The sequence below is a fragment of the Teleopsis dalmanni genome, chromosome 2 (genome assembly GCF_002237135.1).
Source record: "Teleopsis dalmanni isolate 2A chromosome 2, ASM223713v2, whole genome shotgun sequence".
Taxonomy (NCBI): Eukaryota; Metazoa; Arthropoda; class Insecta; order Diptera; family Diopsidae; genus Teleopsis; species Teleopsis dalmanni.
The window spans coordinates 235348250-235369283 of NC_051847.1; the positions used below are offsets into that span (position 1 = coordinate 235348250).

The 21034-nt window shown below is 31.0% G+C and overlaps 1 protein-coding gene and 1 long non-coding RNA gene across 2 annotated transcripts in view; one reads left to right on the forward strand and one right to left on the reverse strand.

Annotated features, from left to right (window-relative positions):
- LOC119679154 (protein scabrous) overlaps positions 1-3209 on the reverse strand; it is a 47889-nt gene extending 44680 nt beyond the window's left edge. The window contains exon 1 of the mRNA XM_038091353.1: positions 2470-3209. Coding sequence (XP_037947281.1) covers positions 2470-3149 — 680 coding nt within the window. The 5' untranslated portion in view covers positions 3150-3209. The remainder of the gene's footprint in view (positions 1-2469) is intronic.
- Positions 3210-5246: 2037 nt separating this feature from the next.
- Positions 5247-10857, forward strand: LOC119680519. Its single transcript, XR_005252469.1, has 5 exons — positions 5247-6274; positions 6335-6953; positions 8836-9683; positions 9757-9932; positions 9993-10857. It is a non-coding gene; the product is annotated as an uncharacterized LOC119680519 (long non-coding RNA).
- The last annotated feature ends 10177 nt before the right edge of the window (positions 10858-21034 follow it).

The window sequence follows — 21034 nt, forward strand, 5'->3', positions numbered from 1 at the left end:
TACATAAAATTAGGACGCTCTTATTCAAACAAATAATATAGCATGTTATTGCCTAAATTAGCCCTATATTACAAATCGTATTACATTTGTAATAGGACTACATATATAAAAAAGGTTTACATACATATACAAAATAAATAAGATACACAATTGTCAAAAAAATGTTGGCAAAATGTGAATTAAAACCAAATATTTATTATTTTACTGTTAATTATACAGAATAAATTAATAAATTAAATTGGGTTCTTTGATTCAACTGTTTTATGAGAGTATATAATATAAAATTAATTCTGAGATAAATAATGCTTAACAATAGGTCTCTTCTTTTGTAAGCATTTCACAAAAGAAACACCGCTTATTTTAAAAATAATATATGAAGTAATAACACTTTGACTTATTCAGTACAACTTCTTTGACTTGACCGCTTAAATAATAAGCAGCTCAAATCGTATGGTTGCCAAGACTAAAAATTCGCCTATTTTGAGCGGTTTTTGGAAGTACGTACAAAATTTTTACAGCAAATTTCTTTATCTATTTGAGTCAAAATAGAGAACACATAACTGTATGTTGTTAACTCAAACTTAGTGGTACCGATAACAAAAATCATTAAAAAATCCAGCTGAAACCTGTAATCACAATAATATGATAAGTATATTCTGAACTTAAATTGGGTTAAGGAAAATATAATCAAATTACTGCTACCCATAAATGGGGACTATTCACCGTTTTGCTGTCACATTTCTCACAAGAAAATTGCAGAAATAAAAACTCGGTTTATGCCGTTAATTTAAAATACTATAAAAAATATAAAAAAATATAAAAAAGTAGCTTCCCTAAAAACGTACTAAATAAAAATTAAATCCATCCAGTTGAATTTAAGTAATTTAACGAATATTCTCCCTCCATTACCTTTGAATAGTCTGACAAACTATTAAGAAAGTACTTTCCTAAAAACGTACTAAATAAAAAATAAATTCATATAGTTGAATTCAAGTAATTTAACGAATCTCCTCCCTCCATTACCGTTGAATAGTCTGACAAACTATTAAGAAAATACTTTCCTAAAAACGTACTAAATAAAAACTAAATTCATTCAGTTGAATTCAAGTAACTTAACAAATTATCAGTTCATTAACAGTGGTCTTATATCTTAGACAGATTCAAATAGCAAAGAAAAGACAAAGACAAAAATTTTAGTTAATTTATTTAAATTTGGCTGATCATACAACACGCTGTTTCGAGTGTTGCCAAGTACTTATCATCAGTGTTTATAGTTTGTTTATAGTTTATATTTAAATATATATATCATATATTTTTATTATATATTTATATATTTGTAATATATTTATATTTAAATATATGTTTGTGAATAATTTTATTAAACTACATGTACCAATGATTGAACTAGTTGCCTGTCAAATTTGAAACTCGAGTCATTAGCCAAAAGGATTACGTTGACGTCTATGATCGAAAATTGAATTTTGTTATTTTCTGTGAAATTCTACCAACTGTAGAATAATTAAATCAATTAATTTAAGTTATTTTTAATTATAAGATACGAATACTATTCTTCTGTAGAGGGATTATTTATTGCATGATTTTATATTATCCTTTTCTGTGTATAGAACCTAATCTAGGAATCTAATGCGGAGGAAATCGCTAATGCTACTCTATGAGTTCTACAAGCCAGACTTGAAATTGAATATTTTTATTCAATATTTTTACTCATATCCGTTTCGATTATAATTTTGTATTAAATTTGATTTTGGATATCAATTATGACGCAAATGACTATTTTACTTAGCAGAAACTATTGTAACAACAAAATTTTATTATTTTTAATTAATTGTACCGCTGTGTGATTAGCCAAAAATTTAATTAATTTAAAATAAACAAATTTTGTTGTTGGAATTCACTACTGTTGAATGTATCGCTCTATTAATTAAGCAACTTAAAACAAATTTGGTAATATTAATTTGCGTTACTTTAGTCTTTATCTTATTGTATTATTGTCTTATTGTAATTATTAAATTTACAACGTTAAGTTAGTAAATTTAAATTTTAACTTTTAATCTAAATTTTAAACTTTTAAGAGTTTTTTTAAATAAGATTTAAAATTAAGTTACCGTCTTCAAGCAGACCACGATTCGAATCTTATGGTAAGATTTATAATAGAGAATATATCCGATATTTTTTGTTTATCTGGTTAATATCTAGCTGTGTTAACAGTTACTCTATTCACATTTGATACAAAAAGAAAAATTTCTGAATCAAATTCTCAAAGTATACATTTTCAATTGTTTTTACTTTTCGTCAAAAAGCGCATAATTTTCAATCAAGTCCTACTCTATAACGAATTGAGGATTCCCATCACATAAATCCAATAAATTTGGAATGTATTGCTCATTACGACGACAAAACATAAGTCACACAATCAAATAATACACAAATTCATATTTAAATACAAACCTCAACTGTTCTACTTCGTTCCTTAAATCCGTATCAGCGGCAGCGTCTGCGGTAATCCTTAGCGATTTGCGTAAATTACGTTCCAACATTTCGTAATCCTCACGTCGACGTGTCATTAACGCATTCAATTGTTTCGTTAATAAACGCACTTGATCGTTAAGCGATAAATCGTCAGAATTACTGTCAACATTGTTAACAACAACAACACGTTTCGATTTTATTGTAGCGCTTGTTGTACTACCAAAATCCTTCGCTTTCACTTTTACAGCACTTTCATTTGAATTATCGTAAGCATTATGTTCATAATCCTCAATAATATCATTATCAGCTTCATCATCATTAACATCATTATTATCATCATCATCAATAAATCTTAGGAGTTCAACACTAGTTTCTTCCGATACATGTTTTTTATTTTTCTGTGTCCTTTCGGTGCTACGCAACATTTCTGCTGCAACATCATTTGCAGCTTCACCATTGCTGCGTATAAAGCGACCGCCACCACTACCGTCACTCATCATGGCGGCTGCCGCAACATCGCGTAACACATTATTCACATCCTTAATCGAGTTCGCTTTAACCACGTCGAGACGTGTGCATAGATGGAGTAGGATAATTACTGTAAGGACCGTAGACAGACCGCGTTGTGCCGTTAGGCTAATTGTGTTTTGCAATAACATTGTGCACTTTCACGTTAAAAGTCCAAAAAAAAAAAAATTGGAACAGACAAATGAACTTAGAGAAAGTAAAGTTTGGGAAATTAATTATTATTAAAAAATTAATTATTAACACGGTTTACAACACTGTAATAATGTTAACATTTTTAATTTATTGTGTTATGTTTTGTTAACACTCTTTTAAATTCACTGTCAAACGTTCTTATTTTTTGTTAAATCTTCACTTCACTTCAGTTCAAACATGAATTTAATTTTATTTTAAAAAATTTTTTTAAATTTTATGATTTTAATATTAAAAATCAGTACGACCGTTCCCGCTTGAAGATAAGACACGCAGTAATCGGCAAACGTTACAGGACTGAAGTCCCGCGTAGCATAATCGTCCTTTTATACATTTTTCTTGTTTAGTTGTGTCGTGTGTTGCAAACAGGTTGTTTGAGCCAGAGTGGCATCAGATACTGTTAAGCATTAACAGCCCAACTGTTGGTTTTATAAGAGAGAAGCAAAGAAATGTTATGCCGAAGAGTAAAAAAAATAATAAACTAAGTTTAGCAGTTATCAAGCTATTACCAGGTTACCTTTACAGTACTGTTAGGTAGAAAATGTTCTGTTAGAATTGCTTATTTCTGTAAATGTTATCTGTATAAAACAGTAATGAGAGTTTATAATTATTATAGTTGAGGTAGTTACTGTTAAAAATTTGTTTTCTCAACAATATTAAAAAAAAAAACTAAGTTTAAAGTACATATGACTGTTAAGTACAAATGTTGGGGAGAAAATGTTAAGCTGGAATCAATTGCTTCTTTATGATACAGTAATTAAACTTTTTTTATGTTAATTTCAAAACATATTCTGTTAAAGTAAATTTGTGGCATTTAACAATTTTTTTGAAGAAATGTTTCAGACAATATAATTAACTTAGGGCCTCCAGTTCCTCATTCTTAGCTAACTTAAAAATTAATTTTAGTGAACAAATAATGAAATTAAAGAACTATTAAGAAACGAAAATATATTGAGATACATTAAATAGCAAAGGTTATAATGGGCTGCTCATATAACAAAAATGTGACCGAAGGCAAAGCTGAGCAGCATATACAACACGAAGCTGATGACAACCAGGCACAGAGGTAGGCCAAGAACATAATGGGATGAGAATGTGTATGGTGATGCAAGAAAGATTGGAGTACTGAACTGAAAGAAATTAGCAGAAGATCGGGGCAGATGGAAGCAGATCATAAGGGAGGCCAAGGTTCACACTGGACTATAGTGCCAAATAAGAAGAAAAAAAAGATATATATTTATTTATACAAATAAATAAATAAAATATAATTCATTAATAAAGTAGTTACATTTTTTATGGAGTACTACTCTTTTTGAAATTAAAATTTTATTATAAAATATGAAATAACGTTTTTTTTTCAGCAGCCTTACAAAAATTTTTGAGAACGACAAGCTTGAAACAAGATTGTTTTGGTTAATCTGTATTCGTTCGTATTTCTAAGGCTACAGTTTTAAGTTCATCTATTACCAAAATTGCTTGAGGTCACGATTAATTTGAACGTTAGCTACATGCCATAGAGCGCTAAATATTTGCCTTAGAGTCTTAGACTAGAGTCTTTAAAAAATTTCAATGTTGAATGTTGAGGCTGGGATACCGTAAGTCAATATATAACAAACTTTGGTATAAAAGAAGCTAATTTTACTTCTAAAATACTAAAGATTTTTTGTTCAGTAGCAAAAACATGCTATAGTGTTAAATTCTAAGAGGATTTAATTATAATGTGGGCTTTCCACCTCCTTAAAATTATCACATAATTCCGAAGACATTTCTGACGATTATTCCCAAAGTCAGACTGTCTTCAATCATTTCTGTATTACTTAATACAAAGAGCACATTAAAAAAATTGTAAAATTATTAATAAAAATTTTTCATTTCAAATAAAGTAAATGTCATTTTTCTCAAACTCTTCTACTTTCAAAAATTTTAACAAAGTAGGCGTTTTTTTATTACAATTCAAACAAATTTCATTGTAATTCATTTTAAAATATTTTGGAGAAGAGTCGGTTACAAAATATTTTCTTCTATTTTTTATAATTTTTTACGTCAAAAATTTATTATGAAAAATTTCAAAAAAACAATATTTGTGGAATTGAAGCGAAAAATTAAGAAACATCATCGTGATTATTCGACAAACTGCCTTCTGAAGGATGCTGGATTTTCTCTACAAAGAAAAATCAAAACATCGCACGATGTATAGCGGATCTTGGTCGCATGCTCACAACAAGAATATCTGAATCTTCATTTGCATTCGACGGTCGTACAGCACGTTTATTGCTCAATAGATTCTTGCCATTGGAGAAGAGTCGCTGGAAATGATTCTCTATCTATAAATGTTTCCGAGGAATAAACAAGAAAACCATAGCCTGGGAGGATTCGTATTTATTAAAACAAACTTCTTCAGAAGTTATTTATAGATGAAGTGATTTTGAAGCTACACAAAAGCATTGATTCAAGTGGGTTGATGATAGTCGTCCCACAAAAAAAAAATTCTTTTTCGTTTTCAAGGAAATGATTACAATTACTCCTCCTGAAGCAGTTTATGTTCAAGGTGACTTTGAAAGTACTTACACGCATGGATGCAAGTGGGCTGATATCAGCACAGTAAAAAAAGGTTACCCTTTCTTTGCTGTACTGTTATCAGCCCACTTGCATCCATGCTTGTAAGTACTTTCAAAATCACTTTGAACATAAAGTGCTTCAGGTGGACTAATTGTAATCATTACCTTGAAAACGAAAAAGAATTCTTTTTTTGTGGGACGACTATCATCAACCCACTTGAATCCATGCTTTTGTGCAGCTTCAAAATCACTTCGAATATATATAACTTCTGAAAAAGTATGTTTTAATAAATACGAATCATCCCAGGCTACGGTTTTTTTATTTTTTCCTCGGAAACATTTAAAGATAGAAAATTATTTTCAACGACTCTTCCAATGGTGCGAAATTATTGATCGAAAAACGTGTTGTGCGATTACCTAATGTTAGTGTAGAGTCAGATATTCTAGTTGCACACATGCGACCAAGAGCGGACCTTACATTGTGAAGTGAAAGATGATTGAAAAATAAGGTCGTAAGAACATGAAAAAGAAATAGAATGAAATATTCCTTATTTAGTTGTCCATTGCAGACGTAGTTGTACTTGGGGGCGACGAGCACCCTCCGCCAGCCAATCAGATGAGTAGCTTGCTATAGACAGTGATAATACCGAGCACCCCAAATCGTTGCTTCCCTGGTCCTTCCACCAAAGACGCGGACGTTCTGTATCAATGGCGACTTGTGTTTGTTCCGTGTGTTCCCAGAGATCAGTATTGTATATGCTCTCCGGTCACCATATTTTCAATATTTTTTTTAAGCATTTGTTTATAAATGTTTGGATGCACGATTAAATAGAGGCAGAGTTTTTCCACGTTTCGCATTCGTAATACTGCATTGATTTAACGTTCGAGTTCGAATGCGAGTACTTATTTGCTTAGACTTCCACACATTACTTAACTGTCCGAAAGCTGACTTAACTTTCCTCAGTCAGGCCGAGACGATTTTATCTGCACCACTGCTCAATTGGATCATTACCAATTCTGATGGATGGAGGATCCTGAATAGTTTAACTGCTGCACACGACTTTTATTTTTCTATGGCTTATGAATAGGCCGACATAGGATGCACAGGAACTGAGTATGTCCATAAGTATAAGTAATGTGGAACCTATTTACTTGGCGGATAAATATGTTGTGAATGGCGGAGGCGTGGTAAGTAATAACAATTTAGCCCACAGATATATATTTTAAGTGTGTATTTCGCTTAAACGTTTATTTGAAAAACTGTAGCAGAAAGACAAAGTATGCGTTTATTATGAAGGAAACATTTAACAAGAATGAAAATAGAAAGATTACATTATGTACGTAAACCCTCTACCTAGTACTTATTGAAGAGAATTAAGTAAATATGAAAACTGAAGTTTTCTTAGAATGCCTCAGAGTTAAAGTTGGTATTTTACTCATTGTAGAAGCAATAGAAAACCACAAAATTTTCTCGACAATTGCGAAAACCATAAGTTAGTTTATAAACAAAATTTTGATCACCTATTAACTCACCTTAAAACACATTTTACTGTTAAGTGCATAGAATTTAAATGTTAATAAGTGGCTGTCTCAACAATGTTAGGAAACAAACTCTATTTGAAGTATGTACATACCACTGTTAAGAGCATAACTTTAAAATGTGAATTACTTTGTTTACAAAGAGTAAGCACAGTGCACTACAGTACATTGTTTTTCTCTTCGCATGAGTTCTGTTATGAAAGCAACATTAACTGTTAAAGGCTTAAGCCATTGACTCGTTTGCGTGTGTGTGTTGGCAAAACGACAGATGCACAACTGTCAACTGATATATATGTGCCAATATTGTTTTTGTTGTGTTTTATTATTTTTAATTGTTTGTGTTTTGTGTGTTGTTGTTTTCATTTTGGTTACATTCTGTTACCACAGCCAAAGTATAATTATTATGGTAATTTCATTTTTGTTGGCTAAGAGCAAACTTTGCATTTCAGTATTTTGGTCTATATGCCATGTCACATCAGTGTTGTTAATACACTTTGTGCGGAGGGCAGACGTACACATATTGTTGATATTTTATTTTCATATTTGCACTCTTAACCCTTTGTTTTAGTTTCACATTTGGTCACATTAGTGGTGAACATTAAATGCGCATTCGGTTGACTGCACATAATGTATTCAAATGCAGCGCTTCGCCCTGCAGAGCAATTTTACGAGACATGTTAATTACTCTGAACGAGGGTGTGCAAGTTTCGCCCCTTTTTTCTGTTGAATACTTTTTTCCATATTTATTTTTCGCACAAGGAACGGTTTAAGCATATTTTTTTAGTTTAATGCTTGCCTGTGGAAGTTTTCGGTTTACAGACACAATGACATTAAGACTGCAATGAAATTTGCCAACAGCAAATTTAACATTTTGGTTTTATTTTCGCTTTACGTGTTTTTTTCCCTGTTATGCAGTCAATGAGGTTAAGGGCTTAAATGTTTACGCAGTGCTGCACTTTTGTGCAGTTTATGTTGTGGTCAAAAATAGGTGGGAAATGTTGTGGAACATTGACCGCACGTGCATTTTTATTTTTATGTAATTATGGCACATTTTATTTCAAAGTCAACTCGTCGAGTCACTACTGATGCGACAAGTCAAGTGCTCTGAAAAATGGCTCTCGTATATGAAAGTATGTAAAAAGAGTATATATACTATTTAAGTATATTTAATTAAAAATATAAAAAATAGTGGTAGTTCATATATAATATTTAAAATATAGTAATGTATTTTATATATATTTTTTAAAGAATTTTAATAATGATTTAATTGAATAACGGTATTGTTTTATTTATAACTGACTTCATTTATCAATATATATTCTTCTATATAATTTTTTTTATATAAGCACAAATAAACCATGATTTTATATTAATTGCCCAAGAGGCGATATCTCTTCTATCACTTCTTTATATCTCACAAAAAAAAAAATTATTAAATAATAAAGTATTTAAAAATTTATTAATATGAAATTAAAATTTATTAATTCTATATATGAAATGTTGACAATTTCAAAAATATTACCTAATACAGCCCAACTACAATCTATCAAGAAAGAAAGTCCTATTAGACAGAGCACCCATACCAAAAAATTAGAAACTTCCTTGCACCAAATATGCAGAATTTACAGACAAGAAGAGGAAAAAGGAACAATTAAAGACCTCTGACTGCCGCGCCTTGGTAGGATAGCACCATTTGACTGAAGAGCGTTTGGAACTGAATATTATTTCAACAATGAAAAATATTACATAGAATATTTTATTTCAAGAACGAAAGTCTTGTTGGACAGGGTAACCATGCCGAAAAATTATAAATTTGCTTGCACCAGATATGCAGAAGTTACAGACAAGAAGAGGGAAAAAGAACAATTAAAAACTTCTATCGTGAATGCCGCGCCCTGATAGGATAGTGCCATTTGACAGAAGAGGTTTTGAAACTGAAGATAGTTACAAGTATTTTGAATATAATTTCAACAATGAAAAATAATACCAAATATAACCCAACTGCAATCCATCAAGAACGAAAGTCCTACTAGACAGAGCACCAATGCCGAAAAATTATAAATTTGCTTGCACCAGATATGCAGAAGTTACAGACAAGAAGAGGGAAAAGGATACTTAAACACTTCTTAGGATAGCGCCATTTGACTGAACTGACGATATTAGAGATATCTTTAATATAAACCTTACAAGAATATTATTTCAAATTGGCACATACTTTAAGATGAAGCTGTGCCCTCACAATTACTAGACCAGACATTGAAAATATATTCATTATTGACTAGGTTAATTACTTCTAGATATTTTTGATTCCAAAAAACGTAATTTAAAAAGAACGAATGAAGTTTCAACTAGTTGCACAATATTTTAAGAATAAGAAAAGTAAGTAAAATTGTGTTTCATTTATTCCGATGTCTTGACAAAATACCCGTAATAACTCTTTCTCCCGATTTAGATATACTACTTTAAAACACTTCTCGTTATGTAGCTTCCAAACGGTTTACTCAAAAGAAGTGAATGGAAGAACGGGAAATTTCCAGCGGTGGGGTTCAACGATGGATCAAAGCATGAAAATGGACAATGATATGACAATGAAACAATCAATTGAGAACTTTTCCTCCAGTTTTTCAGGTAGAAGTGCGTGCCATTAATATCTAATATATGCTATATAAAACTTTATCGCTTTTATAGATTCGGAGAGGCAGGCGGCTATAAAATCCTTTCAATCCAAATCAATCCATTCAACCCAAATCCTTACTTAATCCAAATTGGTCAACAGCTGGACAACTCTAGTGTCTTAATTGGCTGCTATAAAGTAGCACTTATCAACATAACTGGTGAGATTTGAGAAATGAGAGATTTGACCGCAACGAAAAAGCTGAAAAGCTTGAGAGGCGAGATGAAAACGTTTTTTTACAAATAACTCATTTCTTACCTCTTAAACAGAAAAAGTACTTAGAAGAACAGGATGTAATGTGTTCAAGAAAGCCTGAGTGAACTCAGAATGTTTAGAAACTTAGAATATAAGATATTCGAAAAAGCCTGACTGATCTCAGAAGTCCTGCGATAGTCCAAAGAACAGAACGGAGACTTTTCATTTTAAATATGATGATGTCGAGAATAATCACTCGTTTTTTAACTGGACATGTTCTTGTTAACTAGCAAATTTGACAAATAGAGCCTGAAGACACCGCAACTTGCAGATTTTGTAAAATGAAGAGTAAGCTTCAGTGTAGCTTATTTGCTCGTGTTGTGTGATTTTCAGGAAACGAATCAATTTGCTTCCAACTTTGATTGAATCGATTAAGATCTGGGATGTATAGCCAAGACGAATTCATAGATGTAATAAGAGCTTGAATTTATTAGTTTGACTTAGAAAACTCTCTTGAGGATACCATACCGGATCTCAGCTTTAATAAGAGCTTCAATTCGTCACGTCAACTTAAAAAACCATGGATAACTTGGCAATTTTTTTAAGTCACAGTGGATTATTGTCCATTCTTTTGCAAATAATTGCATAAAACATAATTGATACAATAAATATTACTCACATTTATTTAAGTTCAAATTAATTTTGCTACTTCTCTTACCTTTGCAATCAGTAGTCTGCATGGAGCGTATATACATTAAAAAAACCATAAATGTTGATAAATAAATCGCAGCAATAACCAAAGTATCAAGTAACAGCACTAAAAGAAATGTAAAAGCTATTTTTAAAATAACATAAATGTTGACGTAATTTATTCCGTTAAAGTTAATATATATTTTGATAACTGATATTATTAAAAATTGATTTAAAAAATATTCCATGTACTCTAAAATATATTACGGAATGATATATATTATTATTAGCCAATTTTTTATTTTTAAATAAACATTTTATGAGAAATGAAGCATTAATCCTCTCTGGAAAAAATACCACTAACATGCTTTACATTTATTTTAAAAGGTTTTATATTTAGATTCATTCTAAATAGTAAAAATAAATATAATAAATAAAAATAAAGTATATTGTGTCAAACTTGTTAAGATCGGGTCTTCAGATGCCCTCCATGGCACGGTGGCAAGGCCGGAATTCTTGCTGGTCTTGTGGTTGGGTCTTAGCATCAGTGATCCACAGTGGACATCACCAAAACTAAAACTCGTGCCATATATTTGGTTCTTGTCGGTCGTAAAGTATGCCTCCCAATGTCACTGTCCGTTGAGTCATCCCTCACTCACTATTTCTTTACCACAATTCTTTACTCCATTTGGTTTAAGTTATTTATTGACCGTTAGAACACACACAACCTATTCGTACTACCCTTTTAGCAACTTATTACTCAAACATAATGAATACAACAAAACTTACAATATTCATATTATATGCATATTATTTTACGAGGACTGTTTGATAAGTCAGTGACTTTTTGAATAAAACAAATTTTTTTTCGGCAAATAAACATTTTATTTTTCTACATAATCACCTTTTAGCTCGATATATTTAGTCCAGCGTTTTTCTAATTTTCTTATATCCTCCAAATAATAGGTTTTCTTAAAGCTCTCATAATACGCGTTTGTTTCAGTAATGACTTCTTTATTCGACTCAAATCTCTTACCGCCCAGCCATTTCTTTAGTTTTGGAAACAGAAAATAGTCGCAGGGGACTAAATCTGGAGAATAAGGAGAAAAAAATTTTTTTTTTGTTTTTTATTTTCTATTGTACATTATTTCAATGTACAAAATCAAACAAAACTTTAAAAAATAAAAAAATTAATTTTTATTTAACAATGTAGTGATTTGTGCGCAACCAATAAAAATATTATAAATTTATGTATATAAAAAACAAAATAAATAAAAAATTGTTTAAAAATAATTTTGATCAATTAAAATTATTTTATATTCTGTGTATTACCAGAATTCATTATAATAATAAATAAGCAATCGACAGTATAATAACAAAATTAATACTGCCTGACTATATATTACTTGAGAGTCAGTTATTAATTTTTTTTTTGAAAGTATAATGTTTTCAAGGGAATCAAAGTATCTATCAAAAATAGTTGCAGGTGTAAAATAAAACAGGATAAAATCCATCACTTCTCCTCGCATGCTCAGTGCAAAAATCGGACACGCACAGCTGCAAAATTAAAATTGCAAAATCATAAAATTTTATTTTTTGCTCTCATTTATCTGAACTACAGTTGTCAGTGCTAAGTAAAGCAGTTGCGATACAAACAAGGACATCAAGGAATATAAATCAAAAGACGGTGTCCTGCAGTTATTCTACGGGTGGAATAAAAGAAGAAGATAAGAGTGTGCATGACTTGATTATTTTAATATGCCAGGTGCATTTTTGCATCAGCGCAGGTGGAGCACGTCACCATAACAACGTCAATCTCGAGCGTTTAACAAAAGTCGTTACGAAAAACTTCAAAAAACTGGAAAAAAATACTAAATATTTTTTAATTCCTTTTAATGAATTCCTAGTTAATAAAAAATTAAGTTATGTAGTATTCAAAGAAATGCAGTGCAAAATATATGTTATTTACAAAATCATTTACATAGAAAATTTTCTGTGTGGTCTGGAAATTTTACAATTCTTTTAATTTTTTTAAAATAAAAAAAAAAATTTTGCAATTATATGATTCAAGAATTTATATAATATTTTTTAATATATTTTACTATAGCTTTTAAAGAAGCAGATGGTACAGCACATATAGATAAGTAGTCCTGATTCTAGCTGCCATATGTTTTAGCGCTTGCAAATCATATCTTAATCTTCCACTGATTTGCCTATATTCTAGTGCCTCTTTTTAATTCAAAGATTTCCTTGAGACGTGCTTTGTTATTATGGACCGATTCTGGGTCTGTGTATGCGCAGAAGGACAGCAGGTTTGGGGCTCTAAATGCCACCAATCTGAGTTTAAATATGTTTACCATCAACTTAACATTGATGCATATGTTCTACATCCTCTCTCGCTATCACGTTCATAGATAATTAGAATACTCTTCTCGTATGCTCATCCACTCCTGCCAAAGAAACCTTTAGCAAAATATAGCTCGATTAGGTAACAATTCACCACGCCGAATTTTGCTTTAACCCACACACTAAGATCAAAAATAATCGTAGAGGATCACCTAATGCTCCTTGCACTGTTTCACAGATTTTGTTACATACAGCAAATTCATATTAACTTTGTACCTTCAGAAGAAAGAATATTATGGAGAGATTATGATTAGATATAATAATCTAAATAGTGATCTAAAGCCATCCATCAAATAAAAGTACTATAAAGAATTAAAGAGTCTTATAGAATTAAAATTGGAGTTTTTAAAATTTGCTTGTCAATAAATTAAGCAATGAATATAATATAAGTCTATAATATATTTAATTAGTTTATTGGTGAAATCGAATATCAGCAACAATTATTTAAAATAAAAAACTAAAATATGATTAATGGGCGATTCTGGGGATAATTTGTTTGAGAACGATAATTATAAATCTGGATTTGTCAATTTTTGTGTCCAAACCTCCCGTTATATGCTAACTGGAGCTTTGTCATGACTCTATAACCATTGACGTTGTTATCAACGATGATCAGATATTCTTGCCGTTTAAGAACTTTACCAAAATTCCAGTTATCTGCTAACTGGAGCTTTGTCATGGCTCTATAAGAAAGAAGTATGTTTGTTCTCGAATAAAGCAAACGTACCACTAAAAATCAGTTGTTAGTATCCAATTTTAGTTTAGATATTAAATTATCTGATATTTCATATGAACTATCAATTATCTGAGCGCCTGGGCAGTCATTTAGATCGTGTTCTACTGTTTCCTATTGCTCTTAACAGTCTCGGCAGAAATCGTTGGTATTGCAATCTACAGTAGCCTGTTAGCAGTTTCTTGTAAAATTTGATATCTGTTCTGCTAAAGTTTAGAACAGCTTCAACCTTTATATGTTATTTTTCCCTTTCGCGTACTAAGCTGGTTTGAAGCTGTTCTTGACACCGGAAAAGGGTTCAGGGCCTATGAAAGCTGTTTTTGCTCCCTTTCTCCATTTCATTCTTGCTTTTTTCATTCTCCATTTCATTTCCTTTATGCCTTTCATCTGCCGGTATCTAAACAGTCACAGAATTTTTCGTCGATATTATGTTGAGAAGAATGAATCAGTTCCAAATTCACTTCGATTGAAATGTGAATGCTATTAGTGATTTCAGATCCCCTTGACTGTCTAAAAGGATGCATATGTTGGTGCCGCGAGTGCCCCTAAGTATGCATTCTCTAACGGATAGTTCCAGGGCGTGGACCACCGCCTGAAAAAAGGAAGTCACTTGGTCCATTCTTACTGCCTTCTACAAATTTGGCCCTACAATTCCTACTCCAGCGCAGCCGTCTTCGAATTTGGACCCATCAGTGTACCATAACTATGAGCTGTCTTTAAAATCTACTTATGATGATTGTATAATGTATATAATATATACTATATTAATATATTCAGTTTAAGATTAACTAAGGTAATTTAAAATCAATTGTCCCCATAGTCATAGCTCATAATCATTATCCTAAAACACCAAATTTCCATTTCAATGTCAAATATTTTATTTTGAACTGAAATTCTGTATGCATTCCACTATCAAAATATTTTTTCATAATTCAAGACCTAAATGATCATAAGTATTTCTTCCTTTTGTTCTATCTGTCCTGTTAATTTTGTTTATTCAATCTGGCACGCTTGGCCACACCGCTTAACAGATTTGGTTTCTGCATCTTAAACCATCGAAAGAAGAAAAAAATTCCAGATAAAAAATATCTTTTTCATAATGAAATAGTAAATAATTTTTGTCTTCAAAAACAGCTGCCAAGTTAATGATTTTTTACTCTTAACAATCACGCACACTCAAGCCGGACTGCACATGTAGAAACCCTGCTATAGAGTCATTCAAATCCAAATCCATCTCAGTGCTAAGCAACGAGCCATCATGAGAAAGACATCAGGACGTGTGGAACGCTGACTGAACAGCAGTGCACGTTTCTAACTGAGCACATGTACGTACTAAGTAGTATCGAGAAAATGTTGAGTGAGTGCACGAATGGCTAGGAGCGATGAAGCATACCGAAACGTATCCAACTGAAAAACAGCAGCGAACCCAATTACAACTCGCAAAGTATCTTCACAACACAATACCCTGAACAGATGATACTCGCAATCGCACACAAAAGATAAAAGTAAGAAGTGAAGGCAAAGATTAAATCAGGTAAAAAGGTTATATTTCGTTTTGTATCTGCAACAGAAACAACAAAAACAACAAAAACAACAGAAAAATAAAAAGTATATTTTGCACCTGCCGTTACTTTGGTTGCCGGTAAAATTAAAGTTGGCGTTTGTTATTGTTGCTTTTGCTGACGCTGCAGTTGGTGCAGTTGCTGCAGTCGTGTTGCTTATTATTGTGCACTGCTGGTCAAGCGATTAGTGTGCCACGTAATTTGCAAGGCTTCCAATAATACCGAAAAATATATATTCTGATTAACCCACAAAAGGAGCGGTTGGAAAAAATTCTGCTTATTCGAGTCGAAAATCGTAACGTCTGCATGCGCCGCGTTCAATTTAATTTCTTTTTTACACCTTTTACTCTATTAAAGTTTAAGACCAAAAAAAAAAATAAAAAAAAATAAAATAAAATTATTAAAAGAAAACAAATAAAAAATTGTTTACATAATACTACTTGTATTAAGGAATCCTTATTGGAGTATAAACAACCGGTACCTGTGTGCTTGTTCAGCTGCTGATCAACCAACAACTGACACCAGTGACCAGTTTTTGCACTGCCAGAAGGCCACTTTGCCATGTGGTTTGGGTACCCGTCTTCGGTGTATAAAAATTTATACTTCAAAACTTCAATTTACTGGACTTCAGTAGTTTTGAAGAAATTTCGCCTCCACATGTGAAACAAATTTAATTAATTTTAATAGCTGTAATCGATATTGCTTCAATTTTTTCCTTAAACTTTTTTTCATAATAAGAATTTTATATAATTTTTGTAAACATTTTTTATATTCATTTCTTTATACCATATATATGTCTTCTAAGAACCTTATGGTTTAGCATTTGTTACTTATCAAAATAATATAAAAATAATATAAACGAAAAACATTATTTAAACTATTATTCGGTGATATAAAGATATTAAAAAGTATATGTTCAATTAAAATTTTGTGAATTATATATATTCAAGCAGTTTGATATATTTTTAAATAAATATTTTCTGTATTAATATAATTCCATCTATGAAGCACTGCTGCAGTTTACCACTGAAAAACTTAACCTATTCCTTCTAAGCAGCTCTTGAGAATAAAGCAGAAATATGTTTTGAATCTCGAAAAACATGTAAATCCGCTGGCTAGGCCTCTCGCTTATTTAATAAATTCCTCTAGACTGAAACGGAATGTTAGATCTACCAACCTGCAATCATAAAGATTATCCTGTTCAATTGAAATTACGATCTGTGATATCTGGAATGTAAACCCTGGCTATTTATATAGAGGGCACTTAAAATAGTATACAAAAAAATTATATATTTCATTGTATATACCTTCTGCTCAAAAAGTATCCGTATTTTGTATGTATTTTGTTGTTTGTTAACTAGTATTTAAGCAATAGACCTTTTTGAAAAAATTTTTTTTTGTTTTGTTGGTACACGTATGGTACAAATTTGAGCGCCATCTATCAATTAGTTTGTTTACAGCAGCTAATAATGTGAGACTACCTCAAGTGCATTTAGCGATTTTTACTATGGAAAATTCTTGTTGTACGCGATTTTTTGACCAAACACGGCACCACTGTCATCGCTCAGGCACCATATCCAAATCAGGCCAGATCTGGATCCGTGCGACTTTTTCCTGTTCCCGAAACTCAAATTGCCCCTTCGTGGTAAGCGTTTTGAGTCCATTGAATCGGTAAAAGAGAATTCGCCGAAGGAACTAAAAGCCATACCTTGACGGGCCTACGAAAAGTATATGGAAGATTGGGTTGAGCGTTGGCATATGAGTATCGCTTCAAAACGAGCATATTTTGAAGGAGATAAAATAAATGTGGAATAAAATTTAAATTTGTGTGTTTTATTTACAAAATCCAAGTACTTTTTGAACAGAAGGTATATATAAAATAAATTGTAATGTAATGTTATTAGTTTTGAAACTTTTAAAACTTAGGGTTAAGCTTTAATAAAAGCGTTTTAATAAAGACATATTGTTGATTAAAAAAAAGTTGTCAAGCTGTGTGCAGTAAAGGAACGAGTTAAATATTGCACAAAGTTTGAGCAGCTCATAATAGAAAATTGTATATCAATTCCACCAATCATATAACAAAAAATTGTTTATCATCAATCCAATCATTGATTATGGTCCATTATGGTGACCAAGTTCGCTTGCGTTGGATATTTTTGTATTAAATCCATTTTTTTAAACGAAAAATAAGCAAAAACATTAAGAAAAGTTAAATGGATGCACAACCTAATGAACATCAAGAAATTAAGCAAAACTTTTGAGTTACAAGCACAATTAAAAAACAGAAGTAGCCCATTGAATCAGTTGAAATTGAGACCGAAAGTTGCATTGATAATGGAACACCAGAACAATATACAGCACGTTAGACAATACTAATTGTAATTTTTTTTTCCAAACTTAAATAATTATTAACGCTAAATAAAATCAGTAAAATTCACTAAAATAAAAAATATAAATTGAAGTGTATAATATAATAAAAATAATTTAAATATAAGTTGTACCATAGTCTTCCCGACGCAAGTGAATGCTCATTGGAGTAGTTGGCATTAACTCAGTAATTAGAATAATACAGTAATGGAGTAATGCAGTATTAATTAATTTGCTGTAACCATTACAGAAACTCTATTTACTACTACAGTAATTAATAATAATTAACTTCAAAAATACAAAATCTAAATAATTTCTTCTATTAACACATCAAAATATCCACTTTGCCGAAAAATCGTAATACTCACGTACATTATTTGCAATTTTTTTATTATTAAATAGGAATTTTATGCCCTATGTCAGTAAATCTATTTGCAATTTTTATTATTAAGCCCATATGCTGAATAATGATCACATAAATCGAAAAGCAAGCAATACATGTCCTCAGAATATAATTGACTCCTAATTTTAATAAAATTTCCCATGAAACCTGATACAGCAAAACAGCAGAGGCACACTTTGAACAACTGTCGCACCAATTGACCACACATATTTTGGGTTTATTTTTTCCACTCCTTATGGAGTTTACACTTTGCGCCAAGTGTGACCACAACTGACTAACCGCATAACAGGCGCCTGCATGTAATCCATACCTGCCCGAAACTCATGGTTGAGGTGATTCGCATTAAAAAGCATCAAATATTAAAAGTTTAAATTTTGGTAACCGAAATTGATAGCCTCTTATCTGGGCACCGAATTTCAAGCATGAACTAACTTGTGTTATGTATTTGCTCCTAATAATTACGTTACTGTTATTGGACTTTGGGCACAGTTTACGCCATTAATTCGACATGATTTTTAATGATGAACATTTTGAACGAAATGAGATGAGTTTTATGCAATCCAAAAGGACTAAACTGGAATATCTATGTAGTTGCGATGGAAACTGAAGGTATAAAAAATCCCTTATATTCCGAATTTAAGAGTTAAAATTATTTAAAAATATTTTAAATATTTTAAAAATTTTAATAGTATAAATTAAAGACTAAGAGTTAAGGGAAATGGTGCTGATAGTACTGGTAGTAATCGTCAAACAAAGGTTTTAGTAATTTTAACAAGATGTTTCGAAATACTTCTTCAATTTTCATGAATATTATTGGGCGGTGAATAAAGAATATATTTTAATTCAGTAATTATTTTTTATTAGTTGCTTAGAAACATTTCTTCATCCTCAATTCTTGAACCTTACGCTGTGGTGAATAAAGGTTATATTAAGTTTATCGAAAGTGAATGACATATCATTCGCTCTATATATTCACAAACTGTATATCCGCCATTTGTTTCGTTTAATATGCAAACTTACTGCAAAATTGCAGTTAACTCTGCTATTTCAGCTTATGAAATAAAAAAACTCTGCATAGAGTTCTTTCTTATATGCACGAATATTCTTATATGTACGAATATTCTTATATCCACGGATAATCTTATATACACAATTATTCTCATATCCACGGATATTCTTATAACCATGAGTATACTTATATGTACAAATATTCTTATATCCACGGATAATCTTATATGGACAAATATTCTCATATCCACGAATATTCTCATATCCACAAATATTCTTATATCCAGGAATATTCTTATATCCACAGATATTCTTATATCCACGGATATTTTTATATCCACAGATATTGGTGTATCTACGGATGTTCTTTGATCCAAGTAAATTCTTATATCTACGAATATTCTTTTATCCACGGATACTATTTTATCCGAAGATATTCTTATAACCACAGATTGATATAAAAATATCAATGGATATTCGTTTAATAGATAAAGAATTGTTAAACAATATAAGCTTATATTAATATTATCATTATACATATAAGGTGCGCTGATTCTGAGCTTCACATTTGGCAGGACCCGAGTTCGATTCCTGGTACTTGCAGTCTCAAAAATAATTATTTACGAATAATTAAAATTATTTCCAAGACCACTGATGAAGGGTATTTGGCAATACTCGAAACAGCTGTATGGTCAGCCAAAAATTCAATTAATTAAAATAATTTAAAAAATAAATTTTTGTTGTTGTTTCACTTCTGTTCGAAAAACCTCTTTATGTAAATATAACAAGTTTCTATTAAAACTATAATAGTCACTTTCGTCTGGAAAATTTGACGTTAAATTACAACTTATTCACATAAATATTGGTCTCGCCCGTGCGACTAGTGGAGTAACATTAGTATGAGTTTCTCAGCATTACGTTCCTAGATTAGGTTCTATACATAAGAACAAATCATACAAAAGAACAAATCATACAACAAATAATACCTCTACGAACAGAATAGTATTGAAATTTAACAATTGTAAATAAAATTATAATTAATTAATTAATTCAATTATTCTACAGCTGGTTTATGATTTCGTTCTAATATAAACACAGCAAGTAAAATTGTTAATAAAAACTTTCATAGTAATAGTAACAAAACTCCAGAAAAATATGCGAACAAAAAAGTACGGCTTTGGATCAGTTGGTAAAGGTGCGCTGATTCTGAGCTTCATATTTGGCAGGACCCGAGTTCGATTCCTGGTACTTGCAGTCTTAAAACAATAATTATTTACGAATAATTAAATACAAGAATTATTTCCAAGACCACTGATGATGGGTATTTGGCAATACTCGATAACAGCTGTATGGTCAGCCAAAAATTCAATTAATTAAAATAATTTAAAAAATAAATTTTTGTTGTTGTTTCACTTCTGTTCAAAAACCTCTTTATTATACATATATGTAATTTTTGTGATAATCTTGGTAAATGGAACACCTACACTCTATCGTGATTCTGAACGGTGTACCTTAATCTACCCACAACATGGTAATAAATGTTTAATTTTTTATGATGCAAATATCTATATATCATTAGTGGTAGAGGATGTTTTCGGCAATTAAAGGGAAAAAGGGAAGTACTTAGATAAAAATCGATGATATTGAAAAGTTTTAGCACTTTATAGCGTATGTATGTAGCTAAAGTTCAGA